Raw genomic sequence first — 19,898 nt, 5'->3', positions numbered from 1 at the left:
TCCACAATATTGGTTGATGTACTGTAACTCAAAATGACAAAGTTTTGTCAGTATAACCAATAATTTCAGCATTTATCAGTATATTCCACATTTAAACAACTTTGCTTAATACACAGGTCTTGGGGAGTACTACTGTATGTGAAAAATTTTAAAGCCTTTTGTGTCTTCAGAGGGAGCTGCATGGTGTCATTAGCCGCTACTAGCATAATACACCCAAATCTCCGACCCAACTGTCGGCAGTCAAGTTGCATTGTGGGCAATGTAGGCCCCAGGTGTAACAATGAAGAAGACAATATGTCTGGTTCTGCTGCATCAATTTGTATCCTTTTATTTCTAAACTGTCCATCGTCAGTCTGACGGTGTTAAAGGAGTGCAATGCTAAATCGATGGAGTTATCCTTTAATTGTTTCTCATCAGACTTGCATGCAAAGATTTTTGCATGAAGTACTTTGGGTGAGATTAGTGAGGGCTTAAATTATCTAGTAAATTATTTGTTTATTTGTAGCATAATATAGTAGGATAGATTTAACTGTGTAATGCACTAATCAAATTCTTATTCTGCTCAGATAGCAGGTTAATTCTACTCAGGTAAGACCTTCATGCCCCATTTAAATGTCAATCCATTATTTATTTTTTACATTTGTGTGACTATGGCTATCATTTTTTACTTTCCTAAATGAAGTAGAGTCAAGAGTCAGGAATACAACTGCAACAACGACAAGTTTACTTTTCAACTGTAAAATGTCCTGCTCAGTACATATCTTAGTCATGACTCTCGACTGACCAAATTTAAAAGTTTAAAAATGTCCAGATAAATATAAAGGAGAATAGAACCTTATTGTCCAGTGGAAGTGTGAGTCGAAATTTGTCTTTAGCTGATCAAAACCCTAAATTTGCACAGGAACATGTATCATAGATAGCCAAATATAACATTTTATATAAGAGATTCAGAGATCAGCAAAGCTTTTGAACATGTATCTTCATATCTGACCTCTCTCCCATTTTTTCCACATACAGACCTGCAGAAGGAGCTCAACAGTGATGTACTGCGAGCTGAAGAGGATCAAAGGGCCCGGATCCAGCGGAAGACTGCTGCATGTGTCCATAATAAACACACATTGCCGTCAGATGAGAGGAGTGTACAGCGCCATACTATACCAGCTACTTCCACCAGCCTGCCTTTCATACCTGTCAACCAAGTATCCCAGTTCCAGTCCCCAAACAGCCCAGTGACCTCTGACGTCTTCCAGCTGACCCCTTTTAAAACGCCAGGGAAAGAAAGCAAGATGGCATTCAGCAGCTCCTCCTTTTCTGCGTCTCATACACCTGCTGAGATGTCTGATGTTTTCCTGCAGGCACCGTTTGGAAAGAGGCAGGAAACCACCCAAGCTGTTCCTACTAACACTTGCATATTTAAGTGTGGTACACAGCAGATTCAAACCAGCAAACAGTGTCACCTGGTGCCAGTATCATCTCCTCTCGTTCCTCCGGTTCTTGGTATTCGGGCCCTTCCTCTGCACATGGAGGCGCCTCTGCTCCAGCAGCCAGTGACGGTGCACAGGGTTGTCTCCAGGATCGGTCAGCAGGCCGCCGTGGGTTCGGTAGCTGTGGGGCCTCTGCATTCCTGGACCATCGGGGGAAGACCTCTGGATGACCCGTTCACTGCTGCGCCTTTCCAGCCGAGATGCTCTCAGGGGAAACCTTGATCATATAATTCGTCTCTTAAAATATGCCAAGTCAGTGTTTTTTTTCTGTAACTTAAGAAGGAGCCAAACTAGAGTTCAGTTGCAGTATTACCCCCATTTCTAATGTAGGTTTACCCTTGTCATCATTACTCCAGCATTAAAATGAGTAAATTATCCTTTTTACCAATTATGTACTTGTTTAAACTTAATGTTCTACCTCAGTAATGGTATTTGCTTTCAGTCTGAGCACAGCAGTGCATCATTTCAGCACTTTATGTGAACTTGGACTAAGACGTTTTTAAGATGAACTTGAAGGATTTGTCCTGGACTCAATTTAGGATATCAAAAAGGGTTTTGTTAGAGACCCAATCTCAGTTTTTAACTATATAAATTTAATTTGTTTCATTTGAGTAATGAATGAAAAGCATATATTGTGTTTCCTGATGGTCATAAAAATATAGGTATGTTTTACTCAGACCTTTACAAACATTACTGGTTTACTATTCTGATGCTGTTATATTTAACAGCATCAGAAAACAATATCTTAGAGATAAAGTAGCTGTTTTCAGTTTTAGTCTTTGTATTAAAAACATGTCAATCAATTTGACACTGATTGTAGGTTTTTTCTAGTTTACCCTTTTCTTTACATTTACAATACGGATTGTGCCTTTTTAATACCAGTTGTATTATTTTTTTCAAAATGGTTGCTGGCCTGCAAGAAGTGCTGCAAAAGATACCAAACTTTCTGCTGCAAGCCAAAGAAACCATTGGAAATTAAATGTAATGGTGTGAAAGATGTTTCACACAGTTGAAGGATAAAAAATGTTCATGCAAGTATTAATTTCATATTAACAGAGTGAAAACTCTGTAAACTTTGTGTAAAGATTTTAAGGAAAGATAGGTGAGTTACGCAAAATCCCAAATGGCTGGTCACTAGAAAGCTGTACTGGAACCAGTATGATGCTTTACTGCTTAATAATTGTTCACAGGCTGCACCATTGCTAATGGACCTTTTATAGTTCTGTTGAAAAGATTTTGAACCTGCTGGTGTTGTTTGTCTCTGGTCTTGGTATTTGAAATTAAACATATTTCTGTGGTTCAAATTCACTGATGTCTTAGAGCAAAAAGTGACCGGTCATTAAGAGATTCTCAAGAAACATCATCTCTACCAAGTCAACTTTTTTAGTAAGTGATGTCATTTCAAATAACGCTTCTAATTTTGCTTTATACTTTGTCACTGTCACAATTGTTTTTAAAACCGTGCTACCTTGCCATGCTAACAGTATTTGTAGGCTATGTTTCTATATTAGTAGGCTAGTAATATTGGACATTAGGAAAAGTTGTCTTTTAAACTGTATTTTATTAAAGTTTTGTAAACATAATAGTATCCTGGTCTTTCTACTAGTGCCTCATTGCTAACTTGTTTCATATTATTTCGAATATTTACCCCCACCATCAATTCCAAGTATTGATGGTGGGGTAGACCAAGGGGGTAAGCTTCGCTTCAGAACTCGAACCTCCTATGGTGCCATTTTGACGCTACAAAGAGATCACCTCCCGTTAGCATTTCACTGACTGAGCATACATTTTGGCGCCACTTTGACAGCGAATAACTTTACATCTGAAGTGTTTAAATCTTAGATGCAGCAGGATGTTGATGCTGCACATGCTACTGTCGCAGCCTTGTCTTTGAATCTGACACAGGAAACCCAAAGGTATAGTCTTTCCAAGAAGGTTTTTGGTTTATCTTCATTTTATTCATACCAGATTATACAGGTTGAACAAAACACAGAGATAAAATGGTAAAGAATACACTATAAACACAGGTGTCTATTTGACGGCTAATTTTCATGTCAGACTGAGCCCCCGAATGGGCTATGTACTTAAGGAAGAAAAGGGTAAGTTGAGCTTGTGTGAAAGATGAGCTACTTGTTTTTATTCAACAATGTGTCAAATGTCATGTGATCTTAGAACAAGTAAGAGATGAAGAGCACATGGAAAAAGAGGAGAGTGAGCCAGGTTGTGAGTAAACATGTCAGGATTTGTATACGTAAATGGAAATAGATAAGTCTGAGGGTTTCCTGTTAATTAGTTCAGGGCTGTGTGTAAGCTACACTGTGGAGCTGATTAGTGGTGGGACATCAGTTATTGCCATTGTTTGAGCAGCCAAGGTAGACTGTCACTGGCCAAGATGAGCCCACTGCTAAGTGTATTTTCCTCAAAGTTAAACATAATTATGTGATATGGGGTTATTTTCTGATGTCATAGATGGCACTAAAACACAGAACTTAGAGGGGTTAGTGATTCTAAAAAATAGTCAAGGAAGATCAAGAAGCAAGGTTGATTTGATCATTCATACAGTATATTGAGAATGCTTTGCATTGTTGTCCTTTTAGAAATGAGAGAATTTCATATTGTGTTATATGTTCAACATGACTGACCGTAAAATAGACAAACTGCTAACACAAAGCTGGAAACAGAAAAAAAAAATTACAAATAGAAAAAATGCTCATGTTATCCATGCTCTTCAACAGGAAGGCATAACAATATGTTGTCATTTCACTGCTAGTAGATGGACTTGGTCTAAGCTGTGTAAATACCTCTTCCAGTTCTCCATGGCATCATAGTTGGATTTTGATTTTATTGTCTGCCTTGAATCCGACTGCCTCTGCTTCTGGCAGTTTTTCTCAGACACACCTCCATGAGCTCACTGCCCACAGGACTGTGTCTGTATGCGTGTGTGGAAGCATTTCCAAAGAAGAAAAAAACTAAGAAAACTAAACTAAAGCAAGCTCATGGAAAAGATTTTAAGATTTAAGATATTTAGTAGATCTGAGTGGAATAAGACTCAGCTGACTTTGGAGAGTCTATACATATTTTACCCAAGATGGAAATCATTTACTCCAAACTGTTCAGAGTTATAAATAAAGTCAATAATTTCATGTTATTTCTACTTCTGTTAATCCATCCACTTTCTAGCTGTATGCACATTTCCTGCAGTGCCAGCCAGGAAAGCAGAGCAGCCCAGACGTGCTTTTGAATTCCTCTGGTTTTTCCACAAGTGTTCAGCAGTGACCAAGATATATTGTATGGAGACATCTGGGGGATCTTTATCAGGTAACAAACAACCACAGCTCAACTCCTCTTGTATAAGATGAAAAGCCTTATTTTGGTGGTTTGTTTCCACTTCCATCTTTCTTTTGATCACTAGTAGCAAATCATCTGACAGACATATTTAATGCTTTTTCTCGTATAAAAAAAGTCCCCAAAAATGTTTCTGAAAGCAGTGCAGACATAAAAGCAAACTTTACATTTCATAAAATCCCTTTTAAACAAATACTTTACTTAAAGTTAATGTATTTAATGGCTTCATCTATAGTTTCATTGTTAGGTTGTGGAGATAAGTCTGGCAATGCGAGACTATTGTTAGGACTAAGTCCATCAGTTGAGTTTAAAGTTAAAGGCCACACAGGTGTTTTCTTTATCTTGCTAATTAGACCTTAGGTTGAAGATGGTTGGAGCTACATTGAAAACAACACGTTACCTAAGTTTATACAGTAATTGAAGTCTTGCATAGCTGTGCACCATTATGCACAGTGAGGGCAGGAGAACACCTGTGGGGGTGAAACATAGGTGTATAGAGCATTTAAAGTTGTGTTTCTAAGTCCTCAGCTGCATCACTAACCAGCATCAATCTGAACACCTGCTGAGATTGAGGCCAGTTTTAAAAACATCCATTGTGCAATGTTAAAGCCCGGAGTGGAGCAAAAAAGGGAAGGCCAACTTTTTTTGTTGTGGTTGGTCACAAGTCTAATCACAAGACTCAAAAACTGCAAAACTGTATTCTACATTTTGGGAAAGAGTTAGATGAGAGGATTGATACCACTCTCATGTCTATACACGGACAAAGTCATAAAAGATGTCCCTACCAGTTTATCAGGAAGTGACAAACTGGAACTATTATAGTCACTGATTGGCATATCACCTGCTGGCTGCAGTGCTGTAGTTACCATATAAACATGACTGTTATATTGATCTTGATGTATACATACTGTATACATTTCTGTGATTTTATGATTATTCATTCACAAAATATACATTTTCCAATACAGCACTTTCCAAACAGCCTTGCATGTATAAAACACATGACAGTTGAAAATACAGTTGCTAAGCAACTGTATTTTCTGCTGTTTGAACTCATGGTTATTGTTTTTCACTGTGCAAAGCAGTGCAAGATTTTTAGATCCAAAATATTCAAATCAGGCAAAGGCTAAGCTGCAAGTGTATACGACTCCATAGCACATTGCAATACTTGACCAATGTGTCTGATTTGATAAGAAAATGAAGCTGTTTAGCTCAAATAGCATGTAATAGCCAAAGATGTGCTTGCTACTTTAAAGGTCCCATGACATGGTGCTCTTTGGATGCTTTTATATAGACCTTAGTGGTCCCCTAATACTGTATCTGAAGTCTCTCTCCCGAAATTCAGCCTTGGTGCAGAATTACAGCCACTAGAGCCAGTCCCACAATGAGCTTTCCTTAGTATGTGCCATTTCTGTGTCTGTACCTATTGAGGAATTGAGGAGGAGAAAGGGGGGGTGCAAGGTGGAGGGTGGGGGTGTGGCCTTGACCAACTGCCACTTTGCTTGTTTGAAAGCCATGATGTCTCTCTCATGGGTGGGCCAAATTCTCTGGGCAGGCAAAGCAGAGAAAGGGGAGGTAACCTTCCAGATCAGCCCATCTGAGCTTTCATTTTCTCAAAGGCAGAGCAGGATACCCAGGGCTCGTTTTACACCTATCGCCATTTCTAACCACTGGGGGACCATAAGCAGGCTGGGGGAACTCATATTAATGTTTAAAAACCTCATAAAGTGAAATTTTCATGCCATGGGACCTTTAAAAAAAAAAAAAAAAAAAAAAAAAATATTTCATGGCACATCATGCGTGAGAAAAACAGACTGTGCAGGAGTTGACTCACCAGCTGCAGCCTCAAAAGGCAACATTATAGAGTCACTCTGTTTGGGCAGAGGCACACTGAGAGGATCCTTTCAGGTTTCCATCCTGAGCTTGGATCCTTCTCATCAACTATTTGCTTTTTAATCATCAGTGGCTCTCATGATTGGGGTGTGGAGGAGGGCGTGATGGAGGAGGCGCTCTGCATGGGGGTGGACCCTGAGGGGGAGGAGGTAGGGAGCCAGTTGGAGACAGGGGTGCAGAGACTGAGCTCAAGTAAGAAGGGGGCAGGGCTCTGTTTGGAGGTGGTGTGTACATGGGAGGGGTGGTGAAGGACGGGGGAGGAGTGGACGGTAGAGGGGGGAGCGTGGAAGTTGGCGAAGGGGGCAAATGGAAGATGTGGCTGCCCTCTGACGGACGACGCTGGTAACTGTGGGGCAAAGTGTAGACAGGCGTGGAGGGATTGTTGTAGATTGGATAACGAGGAGCAGGGTAGGATTTGCTTCGGGTAAAGTTTATGCACTTGCCCTGTAATAAAGAAAAACAAAAAGGTCATTATAGAGGCTTGTTTTGTTTATGGACTTACCTGTACTGTGAGATGTAAAGACAAGTTAATGTGTAAAGACAATAAACTGCCAACTACTGTGGTTGCAGCAATTGGCAGGCTTGGAAGGGTACAGCTTTCAACAGATGGAAAGAGGAAATTCCTCTGTCAGTGTGTGTCATGAAAGGAAACAGCATTCCTGCCAGCCCAGTCGAGCTGACGCTGGGAGCTGTAGGAACCAGGCAGAATCTACTCTAAATGACTTCTGCAGACAAGAGCATTCCTCCAGACAATACTGCAGTTGTTTTTACCTTTTGTCTACTTGCTAATGCCCCTTGAGGGTTTTGCTTAAAGTCACTTTGCTTTGACTTTTTCAAAATGTTTAGTCCTTGGAATTTGTGTATTTTATGTCATGCGGATAAGATTTCAACTTGTTGTCTACTCTGTACTTTGATCCTTCACTCTAAACTTCCTTTATCCATAATTTGCAGAGGTCATGAATTTAAGCTCTGGCAAATTTGTACATGTTGTCTGCCAAAAGTTGACAGCTTCACAATCTGAATTAACTGCTTTGTTTTGAATGAATGTGTTCTTATCTTACAGCTGTAAAGAGCTGATGCTGTTTTTCATTAAGTCACAGCATCACGACTTTCCATTATCCTGTTATCTCTGGCTTGTCGATATCTCTCACCTTGTCTCCAGCGTGAGGTCGCATCACAGCCACTCTGTCATAGCCTTTTCTCAGGAATACACACAAAGCATCCAATTTGCCCTGTAGAAAGATGATCACAGATGACAGTAAAAATTTAAAATAGTATACTATACATGTGATCTCTGATAACAAGCAGAATATTAACATATTTTGTGTGCAGTGGCCAGCAGTTCAGCAAAAGCAATCCTTTGAAAAATGAGGTAACCAACCAGCAGAGTGTGTCTGTTTATTTGTGACTGTGATGTCCAAATGTCTTTTTGATTCTTTCATCTGAAGTTATTTATGGTAGAGGGACAGATGAACAAAGAATGTATTTTGTTTGAAATAACACCAGTTCAACAGATTCCAAATTCAGGGGTTAGCTCAGTTCATTTCTGGTTCAAATTACCATCCATCCAGCTGACTAATATGTTAGGAAACACATTTTATCTATTCCCTATGTCCTGGTCACACGTCACCAAACACTAGAAATAATATTTTTAGATTATGGTGGATGGACGCCAGTGTAAGAAAGAGGTCTTTATGTTTTAAACATCTGGAAGTTACATCGTACTGTGTGTTACATATGTTAACATTGTGTGATCCATGGTGTAAAATATATTTGGTGACAGTTGACACCATGAGACGTGGCTAGCTCTGGAAAAAGTAAGTGGACCCTAAGCTAAGATTTTTTTGTCAAATTATTTAAGTTAACTTTTAATACATTGAAAAATATAATTAGCAAAATATGAATATATAATATAAAATATAAACAGACATCTGGTCACAAATCACAGAATCAAACATGAGATAAGAGTAACATGCACTGAATCACAAAAGTCCTAAGTTTAACACAATTGAAATGAATGCAAACATTGATTAACTGGAGCACCTTGATGGGAGAGTACCACTTCTGGGGGCGGATAGATTTGTGCATGTTGTAGTAAGGCCGTGGTGGATCATACTCCTCTGCAGGCATCACAACTCGAGCATTTTTAGCTTTTTCCAGTTTGGCTCCTTCTTCAGTTGAGCCTTTATCTCCCCATCGGACCTGAGCAGAAACAAAAGCTTTCAGCACTGTGCTGTGTGAGGCATTCATATAGAGTGGTTTAAAATAGGAATTTGGCTGATAAATCAACCATATACAAATATTCGCTACGGAAGCTGAAAGCGGCAGTGGTTCCGATTATTTTTAGCCATGTTAGCATTGTGGCTCTGGTATTGGTCCAGGCTCTAATATCTCAACAACTGTTGGATGCCCTGCCATTTTGTACAAACATTCATTGTTGCCCAGACAATGAGTCCTACTGACTTTAGTGAGCCACACAGTTTTACTCTTGTGCTACCATGAACTTGACATATTTGGTTTCTAGAGAAATATCTCAACAACTATTGGACAGATTGCCGTTGTTTAACTTTTCAAAAACCCATTTTCAATCAATGCCTCTGCATTAAATGACTGCAGCTGTTGTAAATTATGTCAATCTTTGCAACAACTTGCTGCTTTATTTTTACATATAAAAATAACTCTCTCCTTGCATATCCAGATGTTTGGAGAATGTCTACATGGAGTTTATTTAAACCCAGTCCTCTGAAATCAACATGAAATCAGAAGTTGGCTGCCTTGCCTCAAAATTGAATTTTGGTTCCACAGTTTCAGTCTCTGAGAGAACAGCAATTACTTCTGAACCTATTTTATAGAATAAAACCTAAAAACAAAAAATCCACTGAGACCCACTACAACAAATAGTCTGCTTTTCTGAATGTTTCACTAAAACTTTTTATGTTTTTTTTATATATATAATTACCTTGCTGCTCAGAGAACCACTAAAAAGGCAAAAGTAAATGTCAAGAACGATCCATCACTTCAAGAGTGAAACCGGTTCTGTCAAAGCAATCTTGGAAGTTCATTACTCAGATTTACTCCCTTGCAGCTGCCACAGACAAGCCATGGCGGTTTTAACTTGGCAGAGAAAGTACTTAAATGAAGTTCTGCATATTTTCCGTCTGTATGGAGGTGGTGCTGCTTCAAGTTTAAAGCACAGATTTCTCCAACTGCACTACCAGTCTGTAAAGCTCTTCATACTGAGAGGGCGACTTGTGTCTCCTCCTTCCTCTTGACCTGTGGACGTCTCCGTCTCATTTATGTTGTTTACCTCTCGGTGTATCAGGTAGCACAGTGCTCAGAAGTCTGACCGCCTCTTCTTTTTCTACTAGAAACCTCCCAACATTAGGACTGAACTTTTCTTTCCACTGCTTACCTTTTCCTTCTTCCTCCTACCATCTTAAGCTGCAAAATCCAAGACCAACCAGGCACCTTTATTTCCAAAGATTCCCAGCATGTTGTATTACTCCCACAAACAAATCATCAAGCTTGCTAACTGAGAACATATCTGAGCCTTTGGGCATTTGCTAAAACTGCCGTCCTTGCAGTTTAAGGGCCAGATGGCCTCATCGTGACTCTTACTGGTTTTTTAAAGTAGTCACAACAACAAAGTGACTCAGTCACTTCCAGCAAGGACTTGCATACTCATCTCTTTTAAGGAATGAGTATTTTTCCTGTTTCTATTTGTAGTCCTGCTGTATTTGTGTTTGATCTCTTTCAAATTAGCCGAGTGCTCGCCGAGGCCACCACGTGTATTATCTTTGGTGAATTTAAGTCAGTTTTAAAGTATCTGGAAAACATCAGTACACATTCATTTATTTGCTATCTGGGCTGCCGTTCTCTCTTTCTACCTCCATTCTCTTGATGCCTCCGACTCCACGTCCTCCGTAGTACGAAGCGTCCACTGTGGGCCACCTCTTCTTGGGAAAACCGTCCTCATCATCCTAAAGAAGAAGGAACCAATATTCATGTTTACAAGAAGACAGCAAATAGATGAGCAGATGTGTTGTGCTTGACAAACAAGGCAATTACTACTCTAAAGACATTAATACTGTAGGGGTGCCAAGACTTTTATATCATTTTGTCATTGTGAGGTGAAACATCACTTACAGAGCTGTCCTCTATAACTGGAGGAGGTGGCTCATAAATTACCTGCAAACATGAAAACGAAATGTATTGGTGTGTCCTAACATAAACACATTTGTACTGTATGTCCTTCACTCTGAGAGGATCCAAGATGTCTGTCATACCACGGTGCAGCAGAGAGGCCAGAACCACCACAGCAGAAGCATGGTGAGCAGGAGCAGCAGGATGAGCAGAGCTATGGCCACAAAGGTCCCATCAGACTAGAAGGGAAAACAGAGACAGGACATAACCAGGTGAGTCATATACCTCACCAAACCTCTACACAACTTTACTGAACCTTATGTTGCTTTGTGAAAACATAATGTGTTTAAATGGCCACTAAAGACATTTCTTAAGTCATATTTTATTTGTGTAATTCATATTGATACAACTTACACAACTTTACAACCAAAACTACATAGAAAAGTATTTGAGATGACTAGTAGTCATATAGATTGCCTCTTTTCAACAACATGTATCAGAGTGAGAAAAACTTGCAGAAGACATTTTGATAGTAATAATAAGAATGTATTAAAGTAATACATTTGTTATTTTTATTACACACACACATGCACTGAAGAGATGTCAGAGTGGGATGGCTGCCCATGGGCAAATGCCCTGAGCAGTTAGGCTACTCTTAAGCTACCAATCCAAACTTTGTACTTGGTCCACGTAAGGACTTGAACCTGTGACCCTCCAGTTTCCAAGCCAACTCCCCACAGACTGAGCTACTGCCATCCCTTCTTATGGAGGACTTTCAATTGTTTTAACATCTTGTCAGCATCAAGGCCACTAATGAAAGGCAGCAAACTGAGTCAGAGCTGCTGCAGCTGCTGACATGTGTGACAGGAAGTTTCTCTTTAAAACTCAAAGAAACTGCTGATCCATACAAGAAGAAAAGAGTTTCTGTGATGCAATGATTACATATGGCCAGCAATACAATACTAGTAGGAGTCACAAAATGACAAGTCAAACTAGACTGAAGTTCATAGAATACATTTAGCCACAAGCAGATGAGCAGCTTTTTAGTGCCATCTTGCTTTACATTGTACTTACACAAGTGACTGCAGTAATTGTGACGGAGCTTGATATAAAGCTCAGGCCATTATTCATGCTGACGTGGAGAGTGGCAGACCTGTAGAAAAATGGTAGGAGAGTAAATGAGAGCAATGATAATTTGCTGACAGATGGCACATTCAGCGCTCAGTCTAGAAAGATCCAGACACCCCTGTCTGTGAACAGTAACATTAAACTTACGTTCCCTCTTTTTCCAGAACAGGAGCTGGGCACAAAAGGTAGGTATCTCTCACCACCAAAGGTCTTTTCACTGTGGATTACGTCAGTTACAGTCAGGATCATTGGTGAAAGAGAAAATAGTGAAAGTGATGCAAAGAAAAAGGTTTCCCTGATTTTTCTCTACCAGTCCTGAAACTTCAAGAGATTCAAGCCTCAAAATATTATTTTTGTTATTAAATTCCTGGACTTCCTCTCCTTATGGAAAATGAAGCAAATGAGGGAGGGTTGTGGTTTATTTACCCTGGCTGAGTGAGTGTCTAGTGTGTGCAAAGACAGTGCTCGTCCCTGATGAGATCCACATTCCCCTTCAGACATCTGAGAAGCGTTGAACGTTATACCAGCTGATTTAAAGAAGGAGAAGCTGGTGGTGATAGTTTTTTGGGGGAGGACAAGGATTTAAATCATTGTGAGCCACAACGTGCTCCCCCCACCCATCCTCCTCTGCATGGCCAAAACAAACTTGGAACAATGAAGTGAAATCCCCAAAACTGCTGCTTTTCTATTCTGTCTATTAATAGTTTGGATTCACACACCTACAGTGTTGTTCTCTCCTTTGTCGATCGCTTCACAATATGACGTGGACAAAAGAGGATGAGGCGATACAGAACTCCACAACAAGCTCTCCCATTTGACGTTATATGTCCTTGTAAAGTTCATATGGCGAACTTATTATTTGCCTATTTACACATCTAGCAGACACACAGCAACATTAGTATGCATCTTAAGTCATGTGTCTGGAAAACTGATAAATGTAAGTCCCATATTCACTCTAGTTTTAGCTCTGCTTTGGTCTCCACCTTATTTTTATTTTTATTTTCTTATTTTTTTTTTACAGTCTTTGGTCTCAACCAACAAAGTATCTTTAGCTGCTAAATATTCCACTGTTTACCAGCTAGTCACTAGCTATTTTGTCACTATGAGTCACTCCTTTCACATTACACACAGTGATTGTCATTGTATTAATAAAAAGATGGATTAATGCACTTAAAAAGTCCTACAAAAAGCCCTTTTTTAGATTTTTAATCTTAATTTAGAATTTTGTTAATTTTAGTAAAACCTTGAAGCATGTACTTACTCAAAGTAATTGTGTCATTGATGCGAAAGCTGCAGAGAACTTTCTCTACGTCTCGGGCATGAAGGAAACCATTTCCTTTGATTACCACCTGGAACGATTCTGAAGTGGGATTAAATGGACCATATTTTATATTTCATAATGATTATATCATTTTTCTTGCAGTAGATTATGCAATGTGTATTTTTGAAGAAACTATAATAGAGTCATCAATGTAATCTATTAATAATAAACTGTATATACGATAAATACTAATATGCGTGTATGTAACTTTCAATTGCAGTATCTACACTAAATATGATATAATATAAATAAAACAGGTGTTTTTATAGTGTATAATGTTTCTGTGTTTTCTTCTGTCCCTCTGTACCTCCTTCACAGATGCTGGAGGGCTCTACAGCCAGGATCTCAATGCAGGATCTCTTCAGGATCTGAAAGGGAAAATAACAACATAAAAAGCTGAACTAAAGGTACAGTAGATGAAATTATGCAATGAGGTATTTAATCATCTTTCTGTGATATGGAAATGTCTTTTTTTACCGAGTCAATGACCCCTTGTAGTGCTTCAAATCCATCATTCACCGGGAAGACATGGTCCGTACTGTCAGCTATCGTTGAAAGCTGTCAAGACATATGACTTAACGATTAACCGATTATATGCCATAGTTTGGACTGATTAATTAATCTTATTGTTAACTGGTTTATTGGTTGACATTGATTTACCTGGGTTTCATTGAAGTCTTTCACTCCCACACAGTACACAGTGGCACCCAATTGGCGCGCTCGGCTGGCCTGAGACATCAAACAAACAAACAACAGATGAGCTTCAGTGAATAATGAATGCTCAGTAAATCACAAGCGTTTTGCACTGCTCTTTATGGGCTGAAACTTTAAAGCTTTTTCCACTTGTGGTCACGCCTTCATCGGTGGTGACGTTGCTGCTCATGTTATGCAATTTACAGCTGCTGGAAAACATCTGCTGTGACATCACTGAGAGTCACAAGCCTGGATGTTTTTAACAATACAGCAACATCTTCCTGCCGTGTGTTATTTGGTGTGGACTCACCCTTTAAGTTCTCTAATTTTATATTGCTTTCAAGTTCCAAAGTAAGGGGAAAAATAAGCAACATGAATAATTATTACATGATAATGATAAAGTCACATTATGCATTACTAATACTGGCATCTGTGAAATGCGTCGGTTTTGAGATAAGTGAGAATAGTGCATTAATAAAATTTTTAAATAATGCACCGTTCATTTCATTGTGTCACCTCTCTTTGTGCCAGGTCAAACTGATTTTCCCTCAGCTCACCATCCGTCAGGGCAATAATGACACTGGCTGTCCGGTAACCTGAAAGTCAGAGACAGATTGTAAAAAAATATAATAAATTAAATTGCTGTTTAAATAATTATACAAAATCCTAGTCATCTAGTGAAATCCATTTTTTATTGTATTTTTTATATTTTGTCATAATTGTGATGGAAAGAGCAGCTGTGTTTTTTGTTGTTATTTTTGTCTTCATATGATGATTTTACCACATGTTGATGAATGGATAAAAAAAGACTAGTAGAAGGAATGATTAAGTGTTAAAAGGGAAAATGTTCTACTCACCATCTCCAGTGCCGTAGTATATTTGCTCACTGGCCTGAGAGAGCAGTTTAGAGGCGTCAGTGGCTATACATTTAAATGTTTCTCATTTAATAAAAAAAAAATGAGATGCCATAGTTTTGGGTAAGTAGGATCAGTTTCTCATTGACTTAACAGATGGCTTACTCTTTGAAAACCTTTGTCCATGAAGGTGTCTCCACCTGGTTGCACCATGCGTAGCTCCTCAAGTCCAGCCCGAATCTGCTCTCTAATAATTGACATATTTCAGAGAATAAAAATGTATATTAATTGAACTGGAATGAGATAGCACATAAGTCAGGAAGTGCATGTGTGTACCTGTCTTCTGTTAGTGCCATGAGAATCCTTCCTTCTGTTGAAAATACAATGAAAGACATCCGCAGCTGAGGACTGGAAACAAGAAGAAAAGACGGTTGTCATTTTTTACATTCTATCATTTTCTCTTTAAATCTGATGTATCTGTCTGGACCTACCTGATAAACTTGTGAGCCAGATGGTCAACAAAGTAATATATCTCATTCCAGTGATGTTGCACACTGCCAGACCTGAGAAAAAGATTCAATGACTTAACTATCTTGTTGTTTCACGGAAATGTAATAAGATAGCTGTAGCAGTCCTAAATGCCCTTCGATTCTGTTTCTATGTCATGCAGTAGGTTTTGCTAAATAGGTTTAATTGCATGACTCCTTTGGATTAATTGAACACAAACAATGAATCAACACTTGTGCATGATTGTACCAAGGTAAAACACTGCACTTTGCATGTAGTCTATACTGTAAACTTTGCAGCATGCAAAAAGTCAAAATTGATGCAGCTGAAACTAACCGTAGTTTTCACATACTCCTCATGATGGGTGAACTGATCAAGCATAAAAAGGTATAATACCTCTTTAAAGCTTGTGATGTGACCTGATCAAGGATTGCATCATTCTTACACTGTGTTTACATCTAATGATTATTTTCATTATTAATTAATCTGCTGAATCGTAAAATATCAGAAAATAGAGGAAATGCCAGTGTGACATTTTCCAATTGCTTGTTTTCTGATATTGCGTTGCTACAAATGCAAAGCTAATAGAACTAGATATTTCAATCCCTTTAGTAGGTAAGTAAACTCTTGACAGTAGCAGTCGGTGTGGAGTGGTGAAAAGGAGGGTAAGGTATGTCATTGGGGTCATCAGATGGGCACCCTGATTCATCGACGTTTTGTTGATTGAAGCCCACAACATCTCCAGAGGGCTCAACAGTGTACCCAGCGTCCCAGGTACACCCCCCTCCATGATTCATATCCCTGATGGGCTCTGCATGGCAGGGGCGTTCTTCTCCCTGAGTCGGGGCTTAGCCTGACCGCATACCATCTGTCTCTACCTTGCATCCCATTTGGGGTCCTTACCCCCCAGAGCCAGTTACTGCTTTTTTCGGCAGCACTTGACATGGACTTGATAGCCTGTTGGAGGGAACGACCCTTCACCCCTGTTTTTCCCAGCAAACTGGTGGTAGATGTGGCAACAAATCCCCTGCATCCCACCTCTACTGGAAAGATGCTGGTCTTCCAGCCGTCCTGGGATGCTTCAGCTGCTGGGTCGGAATATTTGTTCTTTTTCCTCTCATAAGCCTTTTCAACCCCAACTTCCCATGGTACTGTTAATTCCACAACATATGCCAGCTTAATTGTTGGAGACCACAGGACCATGCCTGGCCGTAGTGTTGTAGCCACACACAAAGAAAAGCAGAACATTTTCACATCCGAGAGACTGGAACTAGTTATTTATTTAGCATTTTCGCTTGAATTCAATGATTTAAATTATTAATTGGTTGTCAAAATTGTTGCCTACTAATTTACTGTTGATAGACTAAATTAGTAGTCTGATCAAAAGTACTGCATATTTGGTGTAAGGTTACAAACAATGTAGGCCTAAAATATTGCATTCACAACTGTAGAAATAACCATACTCCTTGTGGTTTTAAGTTGAGTGACTTCTTGAGCTGTAGCTGCTTTGTGCATATTTGTTCTGCTATATGTGCCATGAACTATCAGCATTTTAAATGTACTGCATATATGTAATGTATGGGCCAATCTATGTCTTCATATTAGTGAGACTTCACATAGAGAAGCCATTGAGTTTAGAGCCTTATTCTTTCTGATGCTCAATATTTCCACGTTTTTCATGTGGCTTCGCTGCTCATATTTAAAAGCCAAACAAAAACTGAAAAATGCCAAGTAATTTTATCAGATGAGCTTCATATCAGGTCCTGATTTTGAAAACAATTTAAGACTCAAATAGGCCACAACAATCAAAAGAAGAACGCAGCTTTTAAAGCGGAAGTCAGCAATTAAAGCGAATTGTGAGGCAAATATGCATAACCTCTTCTCACGCTGCACGCCTCTCTTCTTCTCCCTCTCTTATGTTTTCATTTATCCTGTGATGTGAGTCTCAGTGCAGAGACAGCCAAAAACTCAGGATCTTTGGAACATCTGGCTCTAATGGAGAAAGGGTTCTGCAGACTGAAACAGAGAGAGCTAAAGCTGCTGTCGTGTAACGTGGCTGCACTTTGACAACAGAAATCCCTGCAGTGCCCTTTATCATTGAAGTTAATGCATCAGCACTTTGCAAATGATTCATCATTGTGTAAACACACCTTCTGTCAACTCTTATTACTTTAGAGTTATAGTTCATGTTTTTCATGAATGTTTAGAAAGAGTTGACAAAACTGTAGTTTTCATCCAGGAGAACATTACTATGAGCTGGCTTACAAAACAACAACAACACACTGACACGTGACTTGACATGACCTGTTCAGTAGCTTCACATTAGCTTCATGACAGTTTAATGGACAGTGTAATTTAACCCTCACAAGGCACTCAAGCCTTAGAAATCTGCTGCTGTGTTTGGTAAATAAAATGACACAGACCTGCAAATAGTCAACTAATTGATTGATTGACAGAAAATTAATCTACTACTATTTTGATAATCAATTCATTGCTTTAAGTCATTTTTAAGCAAAATGCCAACCATTCTCTGGTTCCAGCTTGTCCAATGTGGGGATTCACTGCTTTTCTCTGTCTGTTCTTTTTACAGGCATGTAAAGTGAATATATTTTGAGTTTTGAACTGTTGGTCGGACAAAACAAGACTTTTAAAAATGTCATCTGCGACCTGCGATGGGTATTATTTTATAGACCAAATGACTAATGAATTAATCAATAATGAAAATAGCTTGTTGCGGAGAAGAATGACAATGAATTGTGATTGGTTTACTCCTTAGTTTCAAACATTGGAAAATGATGGAGCTATAAACTGTTGTGGTAGATACACACACACATTTTTTAAAGCTTAACCTTTAGCAAACTTTCCATATTTCAAGATAAACATACATTATATCCATGTGTGCCAGCTGATTTGACAAGACCTGCTCTTTGTTTTGGCAGTTATGACTCTAAGTCACACACAATTATTTTTGTTTGTACCCAGCCTAAAATCTATTCTATTTTATTTTACATAAAGCTGCTTTTAAAAGTAAAGCTGCTAGTTATAAAACAGTAGCACATATTTTTCATGCAAGTAGGCCATTAATGCCTCTGGAGATTATCTTGATGAAAGATGTTTGCACCTGTGTCTTTAAGACAATGAGTCATGCACCAATTATTAAAAGCCAAGTAAAAGTAGTAGCACTCACTTGTCCAAAACAAAGTACAGGTCAAATCCTCCGTAGCAGGATGAACCAGCCTCCCTCCTGTTATGGATCTGTCCTGCACTGCCGGCCACCAGGACCACCACCAGCATGGCCAGTTCCACACCGAGCAGGACCTGCCTGCACCAGCACTGGGACATCACCCCAAGTTTAAGAGAAAACACCAGCTCAAGCAAAGAGAAGGTAAACATAAATACTTTCCAGTTGGAGATTTTCATCCACTTTCCCTCTCACAGCACACTGATGCAGTCTGCCATGCTGCACAGACCGATTTCCAAGGCATTAGACGCTCCTCTCTGGATCAGTGTCCCATCTCCTCAGCAGCAGATGTGTGCTGGCAGAGGAGGAGTGAAGGTGGTGGGTCTTCAGCTCCCTCTCTCCACACTAAATCTTTTTAGCACACGGTGCCATGAGTTCACATCAACACTTTTTTTGTGCTTTAGAGCTTTCATCAGATATTTCTTCTTGCTAATACTTTTGTTTCTTTCTTTCTTTCTTTCTTTCTTTCACTTTACTTGCAGGTTTACTCAATTCTGCACCTACCCACCAGTGCCACTTAGTGGTAAACACATGTACCATAAAAGTCACTGTACTAAAACATGAAACTTACAAAGCTCTAAATGGTAAAGCACCATCATACTTAGTAGAGCTCATAGTACCTTATTGTCCCACTAGAGCACTGCGCTCCCAGTGGCTACTTATGGTGCTTATGCGGGGCTACTTATGCGGGGGCTACTTATGGTTCCTAGAGTCTCTGGAAGTAGACTGGGGGCCAGGGCCTTCAGCTATCAGGCTCCAGTATTGTGGAACCAGCTCCCAGTCGGGGTTCGAGGAGCAGACACCGTCACCATATTTAAGAGTAAACTGAAAACTCTTCTCTTTGATAAAGCTTATACTGTAGTTAAGGAGTGAGGAGTTGCAGCGTCCACCTAACCCGGCCCACTGCTTCTCCTCGTAGTCATCAGTTTTATATACTGTATAATTAATAATCTAGCGAGAGTAGAGGGAGGCAGGCCAGTACAGCCCGATCCGGTTGGGGAGAGTTCTAGCCCGACCAGGCACCTCTCTTTAACCTGCCTCTCTTAAATTATGCTATTACAATTCTAGACTGCCGGGGAGGCTGTTCCTCCCTAAGACACACTGAGCTGCTCTCTCATCTCTACTTGTTACTTTTGTATGCATCCTGTCCCAGAAATGCTTGTTACTAATCTAGCTCTGGGGAGTTTACTCCCCGGAGTCCTTATGTTTCTTCTTCGCAGAGCTATGCTCTGCGATTCTCTGCATTTCCCGGCCGCATCCTGCTGCGTCCTGCTGTGATGTTCCTATGC

The 19,898-nt window shown here is 39.6% G+C and overlaps 2 protein-coding genes across 4 annotated transcripts in view; one reads left to right on the top strand and one right to left on the bottom strand.

Moving 5' to 3' along the window:
* Positions 1-3,067, top strand: part of aak1b (AP2 associated kinase 1b) — a 23,649-nt gene extending 20,582 nt beyond the window's left edge. Inside the window, exon 20 of the mRNA XM_028600950.1 lies at positions 1,018-3,067. Coding sequence (XP_028456751.1) covers positions 1,018-1,706 — 689 coding nt within the window. The 3' untranslated portion in view covers positions 1,707-3,067. The remainder of the gene's footprint in view (positions 1-1,017) is intronic.
* Positions 3,068-6,623: 3,556 nt separating this feature from the next.
* Positions 6,624-18,867, bottom strand: antxr1b (ANTXR cell adhesion molecule 1b). 3 transcript variants are annotated; one of them, XM_028600954.1, is made up of 19 exons: positions 18,556-18,867; positions 15,353-15,424; positions 15,198-15,269; positions 15,027-15,108; positions 14,865-14,898; positions 14,524-14,603; positions 13,975-14,043; positions 13,792-13,872; positions 13,622-13,682; positions 13,255-13,353; positions 12,141-12,210; positions 11,940-12,018; positions 11,009-11,104; positions 10,869-10,910; positions 10,610-10,702; positions 8,766-8,924; positions 7,874-7,954; positions 7,103-7,166; positions 6,624-7,000 (listed from the first exon to the last, which is right to left on the bottom strand). In XM_028600954.1, the coding sequence occupies exons 1-19, from the start codon at positions 18,786-18,788 to the stop codon at positions 6,789-6,791; spliced, it is 1,779 nt and encodes a 592-aa protein (XP_028456755.1). In that variant the 5' UTR covers positions 18,789-18,867; the 3' UTR covers positions 6,624-6,788. The 3 variants fall into 3 exon arrangements, with proteins under 3 accessions (XP_028456755.1, XP_028456757.1, XP_028456754.1); XM_028600956.1 differs by having other exon boundaries at positions 6,624-6,991; XM_028600953.1 differs by having other exon boundaries at positions 6,624-7,166.
* Between the last annotated feature and the right edge of the window lie 1,031 nt (positions 18,868-19,898).

Source organism: Perca flavescens, chromosome 16, assembly GCF_004354835.1.
Source record: "Perca flavescens isolate YP-PL-M2 chromosome 16, PFLA_1.0, whole genome shotgun sequence".
NCBI classification, from domain to species: Eukaryota; Metazoa; Chordata; class Actinopteri; order Perciformes; family Percidae; genus Perca; species Perca flavescens.
Note: the sequence above shows the minus strand (reverse complement) of the source record. Positions and strands in the feature narration are given on the sequence as shown.